Consider the following 20,887-nt stretch of genomic DNA (forward strand, 5'->3'; position numbering starts at 1 on the left):
CCCTTGTATACAAAGATAGTCAATGTTGATTCATCGACATACAATTCTCCACCCAATCCTGAATGATTCACTTCCTTGCTTATAATTACTAGGATAGAAAAGATGCATCTGCATTCCGTTTTGGAAACAGGCTTCTGGTGTAGATTAATACGTACATACTCTCATATTATAACAGTAAATAGACCATGTGAGCTATATCCACTGAATACTGAAGCAACCTAGTGCGCACAGGATTGGTTGTGTTTATAACAAAATAAAGTAATTATACAAAATTTGTATGTAGTTCGTTTCATCTAGGTTTACTTCAAACGAAGCAGACTTCATCACCGCTATGGGAGTTCTTTCAATACGTAAGTTAACCTCTGTCTTAGTTAAATTTAGTAGGTTCGCAAGATGTATCAAGAGGAGTGTATAGAATTTCACAAAGATGTCCTTTGAAAGAAATTTTTTTTATTTAACTGTATACAATTACAGTATATACAATGTCAAGTAGTTTATGCATATTAAAAGCACATTTACACCACCACCACCAACACCACCACCAAGACCACCAACATGACCACCACCACCACCACGACCACCAACACGACCACCACCACCATCACCACCACCACGACCACCAACACGACCACACCACCACGACCACCAACACGACCACCACCACCACCATCTTCAAAGAATTATAAGTTCTGTCGCGGTTTCAGTTGGTCATTCTCGGTCCAACTTTTTTTTTATGTACCGAACACTGTTGCCAACTCAGAATTTCATTTACCGCTGTACAAGCTTAAAAAACCGCTAAACTGTAGTTGAAAAACTCCAGATTTTTCTTAACACATCACTTCCAAATTTTAAATACAAACTATACAGTTTTAAGGAACTAGAGAATTTTATAAAATGTAGACTAAATTATGGAAAGTGTGTATCACTTCGTAGGCTCTATGTTCTATGCAAAATCGTATGGATAATTAAATCTGAATATTTTGCATTCAATATCACCTTACACTAATTACATCGAGCTTTCCAACTATCACCGGCAACTTCTTCCACCCATTCTTCCAACACATTATGTTTTTTCGCACGTCTCTAAACTTTTATACGTATGGAGTTTTATCCGGCACATTTCTTCAAAATTGAATGAAGTAGATCACGAACAATATACTGTACTGGACACTTCGGAAACAATCACATTCACAATCACACCAGTCGGTTCGAAATCTGATTTCACACTGAGCTGGACACGTGCCTGCCAACAATGAGTCTGGTTTTAAGTTTTAAGTATGTCTGTGTTACATAAACTACAATACGGAATGATAAGTTAAAAAATATATAGTATAAGACGACATTAAGATATATGGACCATATGAGGAGACAAAGAGGAAGGCAGAAATTAAGAAAGACTAGAGAATTCTGGGTTTATAGTGCAAGATCTGCCATGGGCAGAACACTATGTCATAATATAAGTTATCATTAATTAAAATAATAATTCAGTTCATTATCTACTCTTTATGATTAAACATATCAATTCATTTACAAAAACAATGCCTACAAGATTAGACTAAGAGTTTAACGAATGTGGCATACCTTATTTGTACAACAATAATGAATGAGGCAGAAAATGGACGTGGTTGTACCAAATCGAGTTAACATAAAACATTGGTATTTTATACTCGCACAATGAAAAATTGTGATAATACCACATTAATCTCTCGTTTATGATTAACTAATATGTTGTCGGCAAGTACATATGAAAACAATGATAAAATATTCACACACAAAAAGAAGAACTTGAAAAACATCGTCTCCCTCTGCCGAGATCATCAATAAACGCCAAATAAATAGCTAGCCGCTGACGGTAAAATTCTGTAGCTGACTGTAGTTGTGAAAACACCAGATTTAGCTACAAAACCGCTTACTTGGCAACGCTGGTACCGAGAATCTCTTCCCTAGAGGACAGTATTGAAGCATGGCTTTTGGAAATCTATTACGATTCATTCGTTGGATATGGTTTTCGTACTACAGCTGATATTTATGGCCATGAGACTGGTTGAAATTGGAGTTCTTGCATGATATAATCATTTCTTTTGTGGTCCAAGCGATTATATCCTAGTGTTGCTCTCATAAATTTCATTTCACAGACTGTTATTCTGCTGATATCCGTACTGCTCATTGTCCATGCGTCACTTCCGTGACATATTACAGGTCTAAGCAAGGTTTTACGCAAACGTATTATTGTGTGTCGTTGTATTAGGGAAAGCTTAATCATTTTGATTATCCCATTGTTTTACCGTATATGCAAATTTTATAAGCTATATCTGTTAACCGTCCTATTCACCTGAGGTTTCGTATGAGACACGAAAGCAATATAAAATGAATGCTAATGGGTTGCTAGTCCAGAAGAGTTTAATTGATCGGGTTATAAGATCATTGTTAATTGTTACTAACATAGAGAAAAGACTCAGGTTACATTAAATATACAGGATGGAAGTGATATTACTTTGGACATTGAAGGGGAAATAGAATATATAAAGATAAATAACAAATACCTATTTTGTAATTAAGTGCATGGTTAACAATTAAGGGTGATATTCATAGACATTTCGCTAGCCCGCGCTACAAGCGTGCTAAATTAGTCCCGGCTATCGACTGGTTACTTGTACAGGATTCATATCATAACGCTAGCACTGGTTTTCGCTTAAATTTATGTAAACTACACTTACTATTCCTCTGTACTTCCAAGGTTTTCCTCATTTTTCCTTATCGTTCCACAATACATTCTTCCACTCACGCTTATATACCAATTCAGAATCATATTATTTATGTCTGAGATACATAGGCCTACTTATTGAATTTTTTGCAAATAGTTTTTCCTGTTATTCTCTGTGCAAATATGCATATTTAATTATGCTTCCTAGTTCCAAGCTGCGAATATATTGAATAAGCAGTCGTGGACAGCCGATAAGGGGTAGTCCTCCAGCTTGGGGGGTTGGGCGAAGGGCTAACAACCCATCACCGTAAAAAACAGCTTGTTACGAATCCCTACAATAAGCCTCGGAATAGGACTGATTCTCTGGCACAACCACAGCAAAGGAATAAGGTTTTGAGATTTGGCACTTGGAACGTAACTAGTCTTAATAGAACAGCAGGGGTAACATTAGTAGCAAAAGAACTAGCTAGATATAGAATAGACTTCGTGGGAGTACAAGAGGTTAGGTTAGATGGGAATGGCATGTCACAAATAGGAGATTACTTGTTGTATTATGGGGAAGGAAACAATAATCACCAATTAGGAACAGGATTCTTTGTTCATAAAAGAATAAAATCAGCAGTAAAAAAGGTCGAATTTATCAGTGACAGGTTATCATATTTAGTACTTAAGGGTAGATGGTGCGACATCATAGTTATAAATGCTCACGCCCCTACAGAAGAGAAAGACGACCGTATAAAGGATAGCTTCTATGAGGAATTGGAACATACTTTTGATCAGTTCCCTAGATATCACACGTAGATGGAAGGATAATATTAAAATGGATTTGAGGGAGGTGGGGTATGATGATAGAGACTGGATTAATCTTGCACATGATAGGGACCGATGGCGGGCTTATGTGAGGGCGGCAATGAACCTTCGGGTTCCTTAAAAGCCATTTGTAAGTAAGTAAGTTCCAAAGTTCCCATCTACGAGTCTTTACACACATCAATGTAACAACATAGCTCAACGACCCTACATAATAACAGCCCATTCGCATTCTTTATCTGTCATGGACGATAACAGTATGATATTAAATATGCGTATTTTTTTATACAATGTAAAGTTGTTAATCAATCATGTTCTTTATCTTTTAGTTAGATTTTAAAAGTGTTTTAATAGCTTTTTAAAATTTAATAATAATAAATTTGTATAAACAAAAGCCGCCCTAAAAAAGGGTTCGATAGATCGGCCTACTAATCAATTCATAAAGAATAATAAGTAAACAAAACAAATTTTGTGACACTTGGAAAGAAAGAAAAAAACAACATTAAGATAAGAAAACATAGGAAATCATTTACAATAAAAATTTTGTTGGGTACAAATGATTACTAATTATAGCTAATGATGATTTTAACACTTGAGATCCTATGGCATCAATCGTTGCATCAGAAATTTTATAACTGGTCACATGTATTGTGTAATTTTGATTCTTTGTACACCATGCACAGTTATCTACAATTGTCTGAAGATGCCCACACAGGGCGAAAACGTTCACAATATAATTGAAATGTGTTAACAATATAATACTATGCGTTACAAGAGCGGTATGTTGACGTTTTCATGGTCGAGGAAAAGATTGAAAAAGCGAAACGTAGTTGAGCTTTTTTAATTTCCGAGAACATGAAAACAAACATACCGCTCGTGTATCATACATTATTTTGTGCGAAGATCGTTTATTACATACCTGAAAGACGAATTTCTAATTAGTTGCAATGAAATCTCCATCTTGGTTTCTGTTCAATGACGGCAACTTCGAAAAACCAAAATATCTTTCTTCAACATTGTTGCTATAAAATGTTTTCTGTGTTTACTATACTCCAGCAGGCCGTGATATACGTCTGTCTTTTTTTCCCCCCAGTCTATAAATGCGAACTTAAAACAAACGGTAAGGTTATGTAATGATTTATTTTTCATTTTAATATTTTAACAATATTATTTATATAACATATTGCAGTAATAACATCCGCATCTGAAATCTTATTGATTTTTTCACGGCTTCCTTAATGTTACTTGTATCAGGAATGCAATAAGTTTCGTGGAGTAGTAGACTTTACTTAATTTTTGCAAATATTTAAAAACAATAATTAACAGTGCAATTTAGGTGAAATTGCAGTGGTAAGTTTCCAATTTATAATTATTACTATGTCAAACGTCTCTAAAAATAATATGTTAAAAGCCTAAAGCAGTAAAATGAATGTCGCGCTTAAGCGGTAAGAAGAAGGAAATTGTTATGTGTGTTACGTTGGGAATACTGAATGTGGAATTTTAGACTTACCGCGTATTGGTTCTGTGCGGAAAACAAGCAAACACGCACGATCTCGCACAAAATAATTTTTGGTTGACATAACAATAAATAAGTCAGACGGAAACACTGAACCCATATTGCCTTTCATTATTTTATTGATTTATTAACTTTTTATTATCTAAATATTATATTATAATAGTTTATTTAATCTAGGTTCACAAATCAGGTGATAAGGCATCAGGCAGTTTAATAATCTCCATATCGCATACTGTAAACACATCGATCGAAGACAATGCTGTCCACACCTGTGGAGTAACGGTCAGCGCGTCTGGCCGCGAAACCAGGTGGCCCGGGTTCGAATCCCGGTTGGGGCAAGTTACCTGGTTGAGGTTTTTTCCGGGGTTTTCCCTCAACCCAATACGAGCAAATGCTGGGTAACTTTCGGTGCTGGACCCCGGACTCATTTCACCGGCATTATCACCTTCATTTCATTCAGACGCTAAATAACCTAGATGTTGATACAGCGTCGTAAAATAACCCAATAAAATAAAAAAAATAAAGACAGTGCTCAGTCTATGATACCCTTCAAACGACAGAGACGAGCGGTCGACCGTGACGCTTCTTCGGGTTTTTGCTTTCTGCGGAGTCTGGACACGCGGCAGTCAGCCTGCTGCGTATAGTACGGAGCGGCCGACCGACAGCACGTACATCATGACTCTCGGTCGGTCGTTTATATTGCAATGAAGGCTCTAATGCATATCAATGTACTTAACCAACTTGAAAAACAACCACTTAAAAATCTTATATCGAGATCTTAAATCCATACCGTTCCCAGTGACATACACATGCAAATGTTCCCTAACGATAATAAACCGTAAATAATATTTATACGAGAATGCATACTTACTTACTGGCTTCCAAGGAACCCGGAGGTTCATTGCCGCCCTCACATAAGCCCGCCATTGGTCCCTATCCTGAGCAAGATTAATCCAGTCTCTACCATCACATCCCATCTCCCTCAAATCCATTTTAATATTATCTCCCCATCTACGTCTCGGCCTCCCTTAAGGTCTTTTTCCCTCCGGCCTCCCAACTAACACTCTATATGCATTTCTGGATTCGCCCATACGTGCTACATGCCCCGCCCATCTCAAACGTCTGATTTAATGTTCTTAATTATGTCAGGTGAAGAATACATTGCGTGCAGTTCTGTGTTGTGTAACTTTCTCCATTCTCCTGTAACTTCATCACTCTTAGCCCCAAATATTTTCCTAAGCACCTTATTTCCAAACACCCTTAACATATGTTCCTCTCTCAAAGTGAGAGTCCAAGTTTCACAGCCATAAAGAACAACCGGTAATATAACTGTTTTATAAATTCTAACTTTCACATTTTTTGATAGCAGACTGGATGATAAAAGCTTCTCAACCGAATAATAACAGGTATTTCCCATATCTATTCTGCGTTTAATTTCCTCCCGAGTGCCATTTATATTTGCTACTGTTGCTCCAAGATATTTGAACTTATCCACCTCTTCAAAAGATAAATTTCCAAATTGTTATGTTTCCATTTCGTACAATATTCTCGTCACGAGACATAATCATATACTTTGTATTTTCGAGATTTACTTCCAAACCTGTCTCTTTACTTGCTTCCAGTAAAATTCCCGTGTTTACCCTAATCGTTTGTGGATTTTCTCCTACGAGAATGCATAGTTGAAACAAAAAACGTTACCAATAAACCATGCACAAGCGGTCGATGTATAACCGGCAGCGTATGGGAAGTTCGTGTCGATAGTCGTTTTATGATGATGGTTGCCTTGTAACCATAGAATATGTGAAATAGCACAAAATAATGAGGATAATACTGCCTCAGCTGTAGCATACTATTTGATCAAAATATAGCGTGGTAATCCGTCAGGCTCAGTTGTATTATCGAATACTTGGAGAGGCACACTATGGGATGCAATAAAGAATCTCAGTTATTCTGTTATTTTTCGTAATGAAATAATTACGAAACTATGACGTAGCTCTATAACAGTTGTACTGTTATTAATAGGCTTCGTATTCCAGCTACCTAAAGACAGAAGTTAAAGACACATTGGGTATATAGTACGCCGAACACAGATAATGCAACGGATAAGGATATAAACAAACAGGTCTTCGCTTCGTGTTAGTGGAGTACAGTCAACTCCCGACATTCTGAAGCTATACTGGTGAACACATGCTTGAGCAGTGATGTTCATTTTCGTCATGATCTTTGCAGTGAATAGTAACGTGCATTCGTAAGTTACGGAACTTGAACATATGTGGATGGCACTTGAAATGATTTTATATTGCAAGACATTTTTTCAATAGCACATGACGTTATTGGTACATGATGTAGTGATAGATATTCCTATTGTATGATATTTTTCGTGTTTCATTAGGATATTGCATGGCCCTCATCACTGAAAACCCAATAATTTTCTTTGTAGGTACTTCTCTAGAAATTTCCTAAAATGCAGATTATTCAATTTATTAATTGGGATGTTGGCACTGAACATCATGGTAGGCTACATAAATTCATGCTAAACGCCGACTTAATATCTTCATAATTTTCAGATTTTGATGGTACTGGTCTTTTAGATTACGTTCAACACACTTTCTATGCCTTTTGGCATTTCAGTGTCTTTCATTGCACTGTTTTTGTCACTTTTATGTTTGTTTTACATAATTTATATGTAATGTTGTCTACATTGACGGTGAAAATATTAGTTCAACTATTCTCAATAATGCCCTGCAATATTATACTCCTGTGCATCTTACTTAAGGCATTTTATCTCTGCAATGAACCTTCAAGCAGTCACAGAGATGTAGTTATTTAAATAATACGACTAGTAAGAACAGTGATCGATAAGATTACGCAATATGACTGCGTCCCAGTTTTGACTTTCTAGAGCAGGCCTGCACAAGGTTTGCGCTCTCCGAGCCGGCTCACAGCTCATGAGCAGAATGCAGATATTAGCTGCGCTCTATATGAGGGTGGACTGGAAGAAGGGGTGATCTCGTACAAAATAAACACAAAAGGAAGTACTATTACGAGTGCTTATGAAATGAATTTCCGTTCAGTGCTTGCGAAACTATCTTGGACTATTATTAATTAATAAAGAAATATTTATTTTACAGAAGTAATAGAAATTCTATAGCTACTTAAATGTACAATATCATTTTGTTATATTTTTATTTATCAGTACATCAAAACGAGGTTTTTATGCTGTTGGCAGCTGAAGGGAACAGTAGCCTGCTGATCATAATGAAACATCAGTTACAGGTGTTCGATGTCTGCCTTTATTAAAGTTGATTATAGAAAACAGTTGCTCACAAATATAAATGTTTAGTCAAACATAGCAATCATTTTCAGAGCCAGCCTGTGTAGTTGTGGATATTATTGCTAATGTTTAGTCTTGTAAAACTCAACCAGGCTAGTAGTATTATTCAAACGATCTTGAAGATCAAGAAGTTCGAGCTGTAAATCGTTAAATGTTAAATGTTATGTTCCGTCTTTTAGATTCCTCCATACTGTACATTAGCAGTAGGTAAGCAACATGAAACAGTTACTGAGAATAGGCCTACACACTGCACTCCATACTAGATAGCTGAGTGGTCGTTTCCCTCTCCTCTACCTATAGCAAGTCTATGTCATTCTGACGTATCTTCCTCCCCGTTTCGGCGAACGGAAAACACCGCTCACCCACTCCGAAGGAGCGCTGTTTGTGCAGGCCTGTTCTAGAGGAAGAGGGCAGAGGATGCGTAACTATTTTGTATACGAACGTACCTGTACCAGCGCTGTGACGTCACATATACTTCGAATCACACAACTTCATTCCAGTTTATAGGTAGCTGAAATACGAAGCCTAGTTATTAACGACAAATACAGTGATAATTAGTCCGGAATTTACACATGATTTATAAACATGCTAGTCATTGTGTAAGTACGAGGCAGTTAAAGGATTGTATAAAAGTTTTTATCGATAAAATGCAGCCTTATACAATTATGTTGTGTATGCCAAGACACCACACTGCATTTGAAGACTTACAGGAATTTTTCCCGTTACAGATGGATTCGTTCGTTCCACACAACAGCTCAAGCTTGTATGCTGCTTTGCTTACATATTCTGCGCAGTGACAGCTAACAACAGTGAAGTAAATGATAAAGGATTTATCAACAATAACAATGCTAAAGAAAATCTTCTCGCCACTGATTTAAATTCCGATATAAATTGGTCAAATGAGACAAAACTCAACGCATCAAATGAAGAAAGTGAATACGCACAAGGAGATGAATTCCGAGTTCCAGGACTGGATGAAGACTTTGAAGACTTAATGGCAGAACTGCCACCTATCTACAATCAGACCAATGTAACAATTGTGGTTAATGTGTCAGAGGAATGTTTCAAACTTGTCTCAGGGTTCTTGAGCATGGCAGAAGAAAATAAAAGTATATTTATGCAGGTAAACGAAAGCAAAGATATAGATCTAGAACTAATTATTGTATACGATTTGTCGAATATCACAGAAATTGAGACTTCTATTATCAATAACTTAAAACAAAGATTGTTGTTTATGGCTCCATATGACGAAGTCGATGATCTAATTACACAAATAAGTGAGGCTTGCCCGTCTATTTTACTGCAGCACTTTTTTGATATTAGAGGTAAAATTAAATCATTGCGTGATGACATTCTGGAGGTAAATATAGAATTCTTTAGTATTCAGGAACAATTCTACTTCAACTTTTCGTGTAGTCTGTTGTTTGATATGGAAAACTGCACTGATGAGACATCTAATTTTATTCACCAGCTAGACGACATCAAAGAAGAACTTGAAGAAATTAACTGTCATACGGACATTCAAGAAATTGCAGGCAGTATCATGTTTGGCTTCGGAATTATAGGAAATATTATTCTCCTTATTGTTTTCCTAAAATATAAAGAAATGCGAACGGTGCCCAATTTGATGATATTGAATATGACTGTCACAGATTTTCTGACGCTTCTAATAAACGCTTTAGGAATTTTAAAGTATTTAATCACTGGATCCCGGATCTACAACTCAGAATTGTGTGCACTGAAAATATTTTTACGGGATTTCATTTTCTATGCAAATATTTACTCAATTGTAGTTATGCATGTTCAGAGAAGTATTGCTATTTTCATCTCGTACTCTTGTACTCGATATCAATTTACAAAACGTCATGTTGTGTTCCTTATACTCAGTGTTTGGTTAATTTCAGGTATTCTGGCCATTTACCCTACTCTAAATACTGATATTTCCAGTGCAGGATGCTACATTGCCGATTACTATGATATTCATTCTTTCACAAACTACCTCATAGTATCATGCACATTTTCCTTCATAATCCCTCTCATTGCAATAGTAGTATCCGCTTGTGTAACAACCCGGGTGTTGAAAAAGAGTGTTCAGCATTTTTCAGGTGACGTCACTGGCCTGGAAGAAGTGAGGAAATCTCGAATGCTGAGTTCCAATGTTGTTATCGCTCTCACAGTAGTCTTTGCATTGACATACGGTACATGTTTCACTTGTGTTTTAATTGTTTATTTAGAATTGGTCCAAATGCAATACTTTTTCATTTTATTCATATTTATTTACTTGAGATACATGAATTCTTGCTTAAACCCTTTGGCTATGTTCGTGTCAAGCAAAAAATTCAGGCTACATATGAAAATGTGTTTACTTTTCTGGAGATGTAAAGGAATAAACAAGTTAGTGTGACCACATTCCTTCCAGCACTGCTAATAATGTAAAACAGGATTCTTTCTTGTTTTCTGGCATATAGGGCACATTAATGGCAATGCTAGCGACAAGGATGTGCAGCCTATATTAAGTTACATCTATTCTGTCGTTATACAGGAAGTAACTTGCAGACAATATCAAGTGATTAGGGTTACGTGCCCTTTGCATGAAAGTTATGAGCAATTTTATTAGACAGAGTTATATGATCAATGTGCTTGTGCAGTGTTCTGATGGAAACATACACATTACTGTGTTGTAATATCGTCCAGACAAGAAGAGCTCTCTATGTCGTTCAATAAAACGATGGGTTGTAAATTCAACTTCGAGATCGTAACATGCCATAGGGCCTAAACAGGTATATTACTGCCAAGATATGAACTGTGTCATTTATATTATGTACTAGCTGTCTCTGAAATACAATTTGCTGAAGCTAAACAGCTATATTACTGACAAGCTGTGAACTGAGTCATTTATATTATGTACTAGCTGTCTCTGAAATAAAATTTGCTGGAGCTAAACAGCTATATTACTGACAAGCTGTGAACTGAGTCATTTATATTATGTACTAGCTGTCTCTGAAATAAAATTTGCTGGAGCTAAACAGCTATATTACTGACAGGATGTGAACTGTGTCATTTATATTATGTACTAGCTGTCTCTGAAATACAATTTGCTGGAGATAAACAGCTATATTACTGACAGGATGTGAACTGTGTCATTTATATTATGTACTATCTGTCTCTGAAATACAATTTGCTGGAGCTAAACAGCTATATTACTGACAAAGTGTGAACTGAGTCATTTATATTATGTACTATCTGTCTCTGAAATACAATTTGCTGGAGCTAAACAGCTATATTACTGACAAAGTGTGAACTGAGTCATTTATATTATGTACTAGCTGTCTCTGAAATACAATTTGCTGGAGCTAAACAGCTATATTACTGACAAAGTGTGAACTGAGTCATTTATATTATGTACTATCTGTCTCTCAAATAAAATTTGCTGGAACTAAAACAGCTATATTACTGACAAGGTGTGAACTGAGTCATTTATATTATGTACTATCTGTCTCTGAAATAAAGTTTGCTGGAGCTGAAACAGCTATATTACTGACAAGGTGTGAACTGAGTCATTTATATTATGTACTATCTGTCTCTGAAATAAAATTTGCTGGAGCTAAAACAGCTATATTACTGACAAGGTGTGAACTGAATCATTTATATTATGTACTATCTGTCTCTGAAATAAAATTTGCTGGAACTAAAACAGCTATATTACTGACAAGGTGTGAACTGAGTCATTTATATTATGTACTATCTGTCTCTGAAATAAAATTTAATGGAGCTAAACAGGTATATTAGTGACAGGTTATGAAAGTGTCATTTGTATTATGTATTAGCTGTCTCTAAAATAAATTTCTGGAGCTAAATACATTTCTTATTGTCAGATATATCCATGACAGGATGTGAAAGTGTCATTTATATTGCTCGTATGTACAAGTACGTGTGGATCTAGAAGAATAAAAAGATCGGTAATTTAATATACTGTACAGTTTATGACGAACACTTCAAATTATAGAGTGGTAATCATCAGGCCAGTTGCACTATCGATACTAGACGCGTTACACTATCGGACTATCGGATGCAATAAAGAATCTCAGTTATTCTATGTATTACCATCCATAATAGAATAATTACGAAAGTATGACAATTATATTGTTATTCACGACGTATAGGCCTATAGCGATTTTTAGTCAGAAATTTACACATGATTTATAAACTAGCAAGTCATGTATAAGTATAAGGCAGTTAAACGTTTGTATAAAAAGTTTCATTAGTAAGACCTATAAAATTCAGCCTTATATAGTGTATTTTGTGTATGTCAAGGTACCTCACTGCATTTGAAGACTTACAGGAATTTTTCCCGTTACAGATGCATTCGTTCGTTCCACACAACTCCTCAAGCTTGTATGCTGCTTTGCTTACATATTCTGCGCAGTGACAGCTGACGACAGTGAAGTCAATGATAAAGCATTTACCAACAATACCGATGCAAAAGAAAATCTTCTCGTCACTGATTTAACTTCCGATATAAATTGGTCAAATGAGACAAAACTTAACGCATCAAATGAAGAAACTGATTATGCACAAGGAGATGAATTCCGAGTTCCAGGACTGGATGAAGACTTTGAAGACTTAATGGCGGAACTGCCACCTAACTACAATGACACCAATGAAACAATTGCTGTAAATGTGTCAGACGAATGTTTCAAACTTTTTTCAGGGTTCTTGAGCATGACAGAAGAAAATATAAGTATATTCACACATGTAAACGACAGCAAAGATATAGATCAGGTCAACTTAACTATCGACGATATGTCGAATATGACAGAAATTGAGACTTTTATTATCAACAACTTCAAACACAGATTGTTGTTTATGGCTCCATATGACGAAGTCGATGATCTAATTATACAAATAAGTGAGGCTTGCCCGTCTATTTTACTGCAGAATTTTTTTGAGATTAGCGATAAAATTAAGTCATTGCGTGATTACATTCTAGAGGTAAATATAGAATTCAATATTCACGAAGAATTCTACTTAAACTTTTCGTGTAATCTCTTGTTTGATATGAAAAACTGCAGTGATGAGCTATCTCATTTTATTCACCAGCTAGAAGACATCAAAGAAGAGCATGAAGCATTAAACTATTATATGGACATTCACGAAATTGCAGGCAGTATCATATTTGGCATCGGAATTATAGGAAATATTATTCTCCTTACTGTTTTCCTAAAACACAAAGAAATGCGAACGGTGCCCAATTTGATGATATTGAATATGACTGTCGCAGATTTTCTGACGCTTCTATTAAACGCTTTGAGCCTTTCAAAGTATTTAATCACTGGATCCTGGGTCTTCAACTCAGAATTGTGTGCAATAGAAACATTTTTAAGGGATTTCATTTTCTATGCAAATATTTACTCAATCGTAGTTATGAACGTTCAAAGAAGTATTGCTATTTTCATCTCTTATTCTTGTACTCGATATCCATTTACAAAACGTCATGTTGTGTTCATTATAATCAGTGTTTGGATAATTTCAGGTATTCTGGCCATTTACCCTACTCTAAATACTGATATTTCCGTCACAGGATGCCTCATGACAGATTACAATGACAGTTCTTTTTTCACAAACTACATCATAATAACATGCACATTTTCCTTCATAATCCCTCTCACTGCAATAGTAGTATCCGCGTGTGTAACAACCCGGGTGTTGAAGAAGAGTGTTCAGCATTTTTCAGGTGACGTCACTGGCCTGGAAGAAGTGAGGAAATCTCGAGCGCTGAGTTCAAATGTAGTCATCGCTCTCACAGTAGTCTTTGCATTGTCATACGGACCATATTGCACTATCTTTTTAATTCTTTATTTACAATTAGTGCCAATGAAATACGAGGTCACTTTATTCATCCTTACTTACTTGAGATATATGAATGCCTGCTTAAACCCTTTGGCTATGTTCGTGTCAAGCAAAAAATTCAGGGAACACATGAAAAAGTATTTACTTTTCTGGAGATGTAAAGGAATAAACAAGTTAGTCTGACCACATTCCTTCCAGCACTGCTAATAATGTAAAACAGGATTCTTTCTTGTTTTCTGGCATATAGGGCACATTAATGGCAATGCTAGCGACAAAGATGTGCAGCCTATATTAAGTTATATCTATTCTGTCGTTATACAGGAAGTAACTTGCAGATAATATCAAGTGATTAGGATTACGTGTCCTTTGCCAGAGTTATACGAACAATATGCAGTGTTCAGATATTACTACAGAGACATCATTTTATTTTTACCTGTATTTTTATTGTACCTGCATTTCTGAATGTACTTCACTCTCACCCCTTCATTAATGTCCTTGCTCCCGTCAGACACACAAACTTACGGCCGCTGTTGCATTCGAAGTCTTCAAGCAGTGAAGTAAACACTGCAGTGTATAGTGTGTTTCATAAATATGGTTGCGTTTTCTATAGAAGAAAGAACCTATATTAATAATATCGTACTAAAAAATTATATTGAAGAAACGATAAATTCAATTTCAGAGAATATGATTCAAAATGTTTTTAATAATATGCGTACTGAATCGAAGCCTGCATTGTAATGAACGGCAACCATTTTCAGCAGCTTGTTTAAAAATTCATATTAGCTTTTTTTGAATTGAGGTGGCTAGAAGCAAAGGAATGCTAGTGACATTTGTAATAACATGAGTTAAGTGCATCCAGTGTAAGCTAAAGTATCTAAACTTTTAGTGGCAAAGGGATATTTTAATCGCATCAAACATTAAAATTTAAATTAAAAATTTCACCGATTTTATGAAAGCTTAAATATTTAAACCCCATTTTCTCAAAAGTAACTTAAGTGCACTTACAGCCCTTTACTTATGACCCCCTCAATTTAAATGCACTCTCTATATTGTATGATAACATCAATAATTAATATGCTAAATAAAGTAGACATTACATAACGAACATAGCCGCCTGAAAATTTGAGTTTTTGAAAAAAAAATGTTACTACTCTACTGTATTTTGATAAATTCCGTAAAAGTGATGATCAAACTGAAAATCCTAATATCGTATTTCCCTACAACATAAATGGATACACTACTTTTCTCTCCTCCTATATCTAGTAAAATGATTTGTTTACATATTGCACTAGTAACATCAAACTCCTGTAATGGAAGGGGGAAACAGTGTTTCCGAGTATAGCCAGGTTAATGTTAAAAATGTTGGTAAAAATAAAGTGATGTCCCTGTATGTTTTACTATTGTCTAAACGGAAAGAGATCTCTAGGTCATCCAACAAAAAGTTGAGTTGAAAATTGAACTGCGAGATCGTAACAGAGCATAGAAGACATAGACATATCCTGTTACACATACATCAGAAAGTCTACCCAACGTAAATTTATAGGATGAATCGTATACGAATTACGTAAGGTATGTGTATGTGTATGTATGGGAGTATAAGGGTACAGTGCATCAGTTATTCATAGATTTCAAAAAGGCATATGACTCGGTTAAGAGAGAAGTTTTATAGGCTATGATATTCTTATTGAATTTGGTATTCCCAAGAAACTAGTTCGATTAATTAAAATGTGTCTCAGTGAAACGTACAGCAGAGTTCGTATAGGTCAGTTTCTGTCAGATACGTTTCCAATTCACTGCGGACTAAAGCAAGGAGATGCACTATCACCTTTACTTTTTAACTTTGCTCTAGAGTATGCCATTAGGAAAGTCCAGGATAACAGAGAGGGTTTGGAATTGAACGGGTTACATCAGCTGCTTGTCTATGCGGATGACGTGAATATGTTAGGAGAAAATCCAAAAACAATTAGGGAAAACACGGGAATTTTACTGGAAGCAAGTAAAGAGATAGGTTCGGAAGTAAATCCCGAAAAGACAAAGTATATGATTATGTCTCGTGACCAGAATATTGTACGAAATGGAAATATAAAAATTGGAAATTTATCTTTTGAAGAGGTGGAGAAGTTCAAATATCTGGGAGCAACAGTAACAAATATAAATGATACTCGGGAGGAAATTAAACACAGAATAAATATGGGAAATGTCTGTTATTATTCGGTTGAGAAACTTTCATCATCCAGTCTGCTGTCAAAAAATCTGAAAGTTAGAAATTATAGAACAGTTATATTACCGGTTGTTCTGTATGGTTGTGAATCTTGGACTCTCACTTTGAGAGAGGAACAGAGATTAAGGGTGTTTGAGAATAAGGTGCTTAGGAAAACATTTGGAGCTAAGAGGGATGAAGTTACAGGAGAATGGAGAAAGTTACACAACACAGAACTGCACGCATTGTATTCTTCACCTGACATAATTAGGAACATTAAATGCAGACGTTTGAGATGGGCAGGGCATGTAGCACGTATGGGTGAATCCAGAAATGCATATAGAGTGTTAGTTGGGAGGCCGGAGGAAAAAAGAACTTTAGGGAGGCCGAGACGTAGATGGGAAGATAATATTAAAATGGATTTGAGGGAGGTGGGATACGATGATAGAGACTGGATTAATTTTGCTCAGGATAGGGACCAATGGCGGTATTATGTGAGGGCGGCAATGATCCTCCGGGTTCCTTAAAAGCCGATAAGTAAGTAAGTATGTGTATACATCCATATCAAATAAAAATAGGAAATTTTTTCAAATCAATATGGAGAATTCATTAAAAAAATGATGAATTTCACATGAGCACTATAATTAAGTTCAGTTATGTAATATATTTACTACTTTTCATTACATTTAATACAAGAGGTTTTTAATAAAGTAATTTTTGTGTTATTATAACAAAAATGGCAATGTGGTTAAAAAAATTGTTTACAACAAATGTTTGAAACTGCAAATTTTCATTTTTTTTTTTACGTACTGTAGTTTCCGGTTAAATTGATACACTCATAGCGTTTAACAAGATTTTGAGCACCGCAGTCATAAAGGGCTCCCACCTGTGACCGAAGCCAACTTACGACGCCGGACTATTACTCATCATCGTCAGAGCGCTGCGATGCATTATAATCACTAAGCGCCAAGTCAGGGCTATACGGAGGATGAACAAACGCTTCCCAGTTGAAAATTTGCAATTCGGACACAGTATGCGGGCGGGCGGGCGGTTGGGCGTTGTCATGCACAACGAACAAAACAATCATTGGTTTTTTGGTTGGTTATGTAGAATGTCCATGTCTGTGTCTATATTGCTGTAGCTGTGGTTTGGTATTTGTTTTTCCAATCATGTCTGAGAGAACCTTCCAATATTTGTTAAACCGATATTAAATACCTTTTTCATTGAAATTTTGAGGCTATATTTGTTTATGTTATTCATTGTTCTAGATGTCTGATTGTAGCACAGTATACTTTCTTTTTAAGATTATAGAAACATGTGTATCTTATATTATTAGATTCTGATATAATTTTGTATTTCAACATATCGATGACTGAGAACCAGACTGTTCTATGTCCAAATTTTTATAAGAAAGAAATCTGTGTTTCATTATGCTCCATGTCCTTGTCAGCATGAATGAAGCGAACAAAATTGTAATATTCTCTCTGTGTCATCTCTGTATTCCTCATCTTTCACTGTTGCTACCTGTCGTCACTGGAACTCTCTGCTGCCTGAAGTCAAAAGCTGCCGAACATTGATATCTTTCAAATCCAAGTTAGAAAATTATCTTATGACGAGTTGCCAAACTAACTTACTATTATGATAAGTGTTGTATTGCATGTTTCCATGTATTCACATTTTTTTTAAATGTTCTAGTGATATTTAACTTATTTTATATTTTCCGATAATGGTATACCTATAATGTGATAAGTTGAGCTATATATAATCATAATTTTCCTTACTGTGTGTACCTAAAAATATTGTATTCATTGTATGCTTTGTATTACACTATTTTATTACTATTATTATTATTATTATTATTATTATTATTATTATTATTATTATTATTATTATTATCATCAATAATTGTCTTATTTTTTATGCTTTGTACGTCTTATTTATTTTGACCTGCTGTTCACATTTTATTATGCTTTTTTCTTTCTTTCTGTATGTTATATATTATGTCTGATTTCTTCTTACTTGTTGTTTACATTTTATTATTATTATCTTATTCAGTTTTGTGTGTAAAATTGTAGTGTACTTTGTAAATTTGTAGTGTTTTTTGTAACGTTTTTACTCCTGGTCGAGTGTTAGAGAAGGCCGTATGGCCTTAACTCTGCCAGGTTAAATAAATTATTATTATTATTATTATTATTATTATTATTATTATTATCAATAATTGTCCTATTTTTTATACTTTGTACGTCTCATTTATTTTGACCTGCTGTTCACATTTTATTGTGCTTTTTTCTTTCTTTCTGTATGCTATATATTATGTCTGATTTCTTCTTACTTGTTGTTTACATTTTATTATTATTATTATCTTATTCAGTTTTGTGTGTAAAATTGTAGTGTACTTTGTAAATTTGTAGTGTTTTTGTAACGTTTTTACTCCTGGTCGAGTGTTAGAGAAGGCCGTATGGCCTTAACTCTGCCAGGTTAAATAAATTATTATTATTATTATTATTATTATTATTATTATTATTATTATTATTATTATCAATAATGTCTTATTTTTTTATACTTTGTATGCCTCATTTATTTTGACCTGCTGTTCACATTTTATTATGCTTTTTTCTTGCTTTCTGTATGTTACTGTATATATTATGTCTGATTTCTACTTACTTTTGTTTACATTTTATTATTATTATTATCTTATTCAGTTTTGTGTGTAAAATTGTAGTGTTCTTTATAAATTTTTAGTGTTTTTTGTAACGTTTTTACTCCTGGTTGATTGTTAGAGAAGGCCGTATGGCCTTAACTCTGCCAGGTTAAATAAATTATTATTATTATTATTATTATTATTATTATTATTATTATTATTATTATAATTATTATTATTATTATTATTATTATTATATTCCTCTCCATAAGGTTTCTATGAAGCTATTCCAAATTGCTGCATGAAGCTTTGAATGTCAGGAGCTTAAAATAGCTCTCCTGAAAAAAAAAAATGGACTTGGAACCGGCTAGTTCTGAGCCATCGATATGTCATTGTATTTTCTTATAAGAATTGGAAATAAAATTCTGTATAAGTTATAGGCCTATTATTGCTTCTCATCCTTAGAATACATATTTTAATATTAAATTTGATCACGTGTATCTTTTTCAAGAAACAGAATTTTGTATATTCTACTGTGTGCTGGAATTTAGGATCTTCAAAGTTTCGGTACCGTCATTTCCCATAACTATGGTCCTGAAACACAACTATGGTCCACGATACAATCATCCAATGAACATAGTAGAAGTAACATAGACCGTTCGTAGATAGCTTCAAAGCACAGTACAGCAAAAATATAGATAAACGAGGTACTACGTTATGGAGTACAAAATTTGAATGATTGTATCGTGGACCATAGTTGTATTCCAGGATGGGAAACGACGGTACTGAATGTAGATTCCATCTACAGGTCAAATTAGTAAGATCTGAAGGGTAACGTATTCCGCTTGCGTGTCATATCTGGCTGGCTATTTCACACGCCAGGCTTACCTATTTGTCACTTGTAATGAGACAAAGAATTTGTGTTTAAAACGAAGTTCAGTACATATTATGAGTTCCTCATTTTATTTTTAGCAAGTAGCATATCGTCGTTGTTCCTGGAATAACTCCTATATGACATATTTATCGATTTTCAGATTTTTGCTTTATTAAATAACTTAAATAGTGATGCAGCAAATAATAAAATCTCCTATATGTAATTACATATCTTTGTTTCGAAAATGTAACAATTCATAGTCTCCTATGTACAGCTGCCACAAGATCAATAAATATGTTTTTCCTTCCTCCTGAAAGATTTTATATTTTGCACATAGGAGTTATTGCAGGAACAACGACCATATTTACTTGGTTTAAATAATAAAGCATATTCCACCGCTGTGGAATAACGGTTAGCATGCCTATGTGTTAATTATTGTGGGCTAAAGTATATGCATTGTCAAAGAAAAAATCATATACTTCCGATATAATCCCACACACATTTCTTACAAAGGCCCTGTTGTCACGGAAAATTGAAACGCTACGAACTTATGAATCAAGCAGTTACATTTATTTGTAAACCCCATATCTCATATTATAGTCCCGTCGCTCTAATTTCCGGCAGCCAATCGCGTTGCAGGTCGGCTACATTTAAACGTGTGCGTCTTGTGATTCGTTGATTCATTTCTTAAGGCTCGATAAATACTTAATATAACCGCCCGCCATTTTAGGTCTTTCGTTGGCGTTCACAGAAAGCACACGAAGACGTTATTTGCCGCTCAATTATTTGCTGAATTACATTGCGTTTGATTTATTATCATAGAAGTTACGACATGGTAATGTTTAACGGTGTGGCAAATAGATTCCTCGTATGGTAGCTCGGCAACGTAAGAACAAAAATGGCGTACGATCTACCTACCTAGACTTTACAGAGCCTTCACTTTCTAAGACGTAAGCAAAGA

General features: G+C 34.9%; 2 protein-coding genes across 3 annotated transcripts in view; one reads left to right on the plus strand and one right to left on the minus strand.

Annotated features, from left to right (window-relative positions):
* Obp93a (Odorant-binding protein 93a) overlaps positions 1-20,887 on the minus strand; it is a 288,764-nt gene that overhangs the window by 242,076 nt on the left and 25,801 nt on the right. The gene's annotated exons all lie outside the window — the stretch shown is intronic.
* Positions 105-18,124, plus strand: LOC138691801 (galanin receptor 2b-like). Of its 2 annotated transcripts, XM_069814242.1 has the most exons (3): positions 105-350; positions 9,090-9,484; positions 12,722-12,852. In XM_069814242.1, exons 1-3 carry the CDS (start codon positions 332-334, stop codon positions 12,788-12,790), a joined length of 483 nt encoding a protein of 160 aa, XP_069670343.1. In that variant the 5' UTR covers positions 105-331; the 3' UTR covers positions 12,791-12,852. The 2 variants fall into 2 exon arrangements, with proteins under 2 accessions (XP_069670343.1, XP_069670333.1); XM_069814232.1 differs by lacking the exon at positions 9,090-9,484 and having other exon boundaries at positions 12,722-18,124.

The sequence above is a fragment of the Periplaneta americana genome, chromosome 2 (genome assembly GCF_040183065.1).
Source record: "Periplaneta americana isolate PAMFEO1 chromosome 2, P.americana_PAMFEO1_priV1, whole genome shotgun sequence".
NCBI classification, from domain to species: domain Eukaryota; kingdom Metazoa; phylum Arthropoda; class Insecta; order Blattodea; family Blattidae; genus Periplaneta; species Periplaneta americana.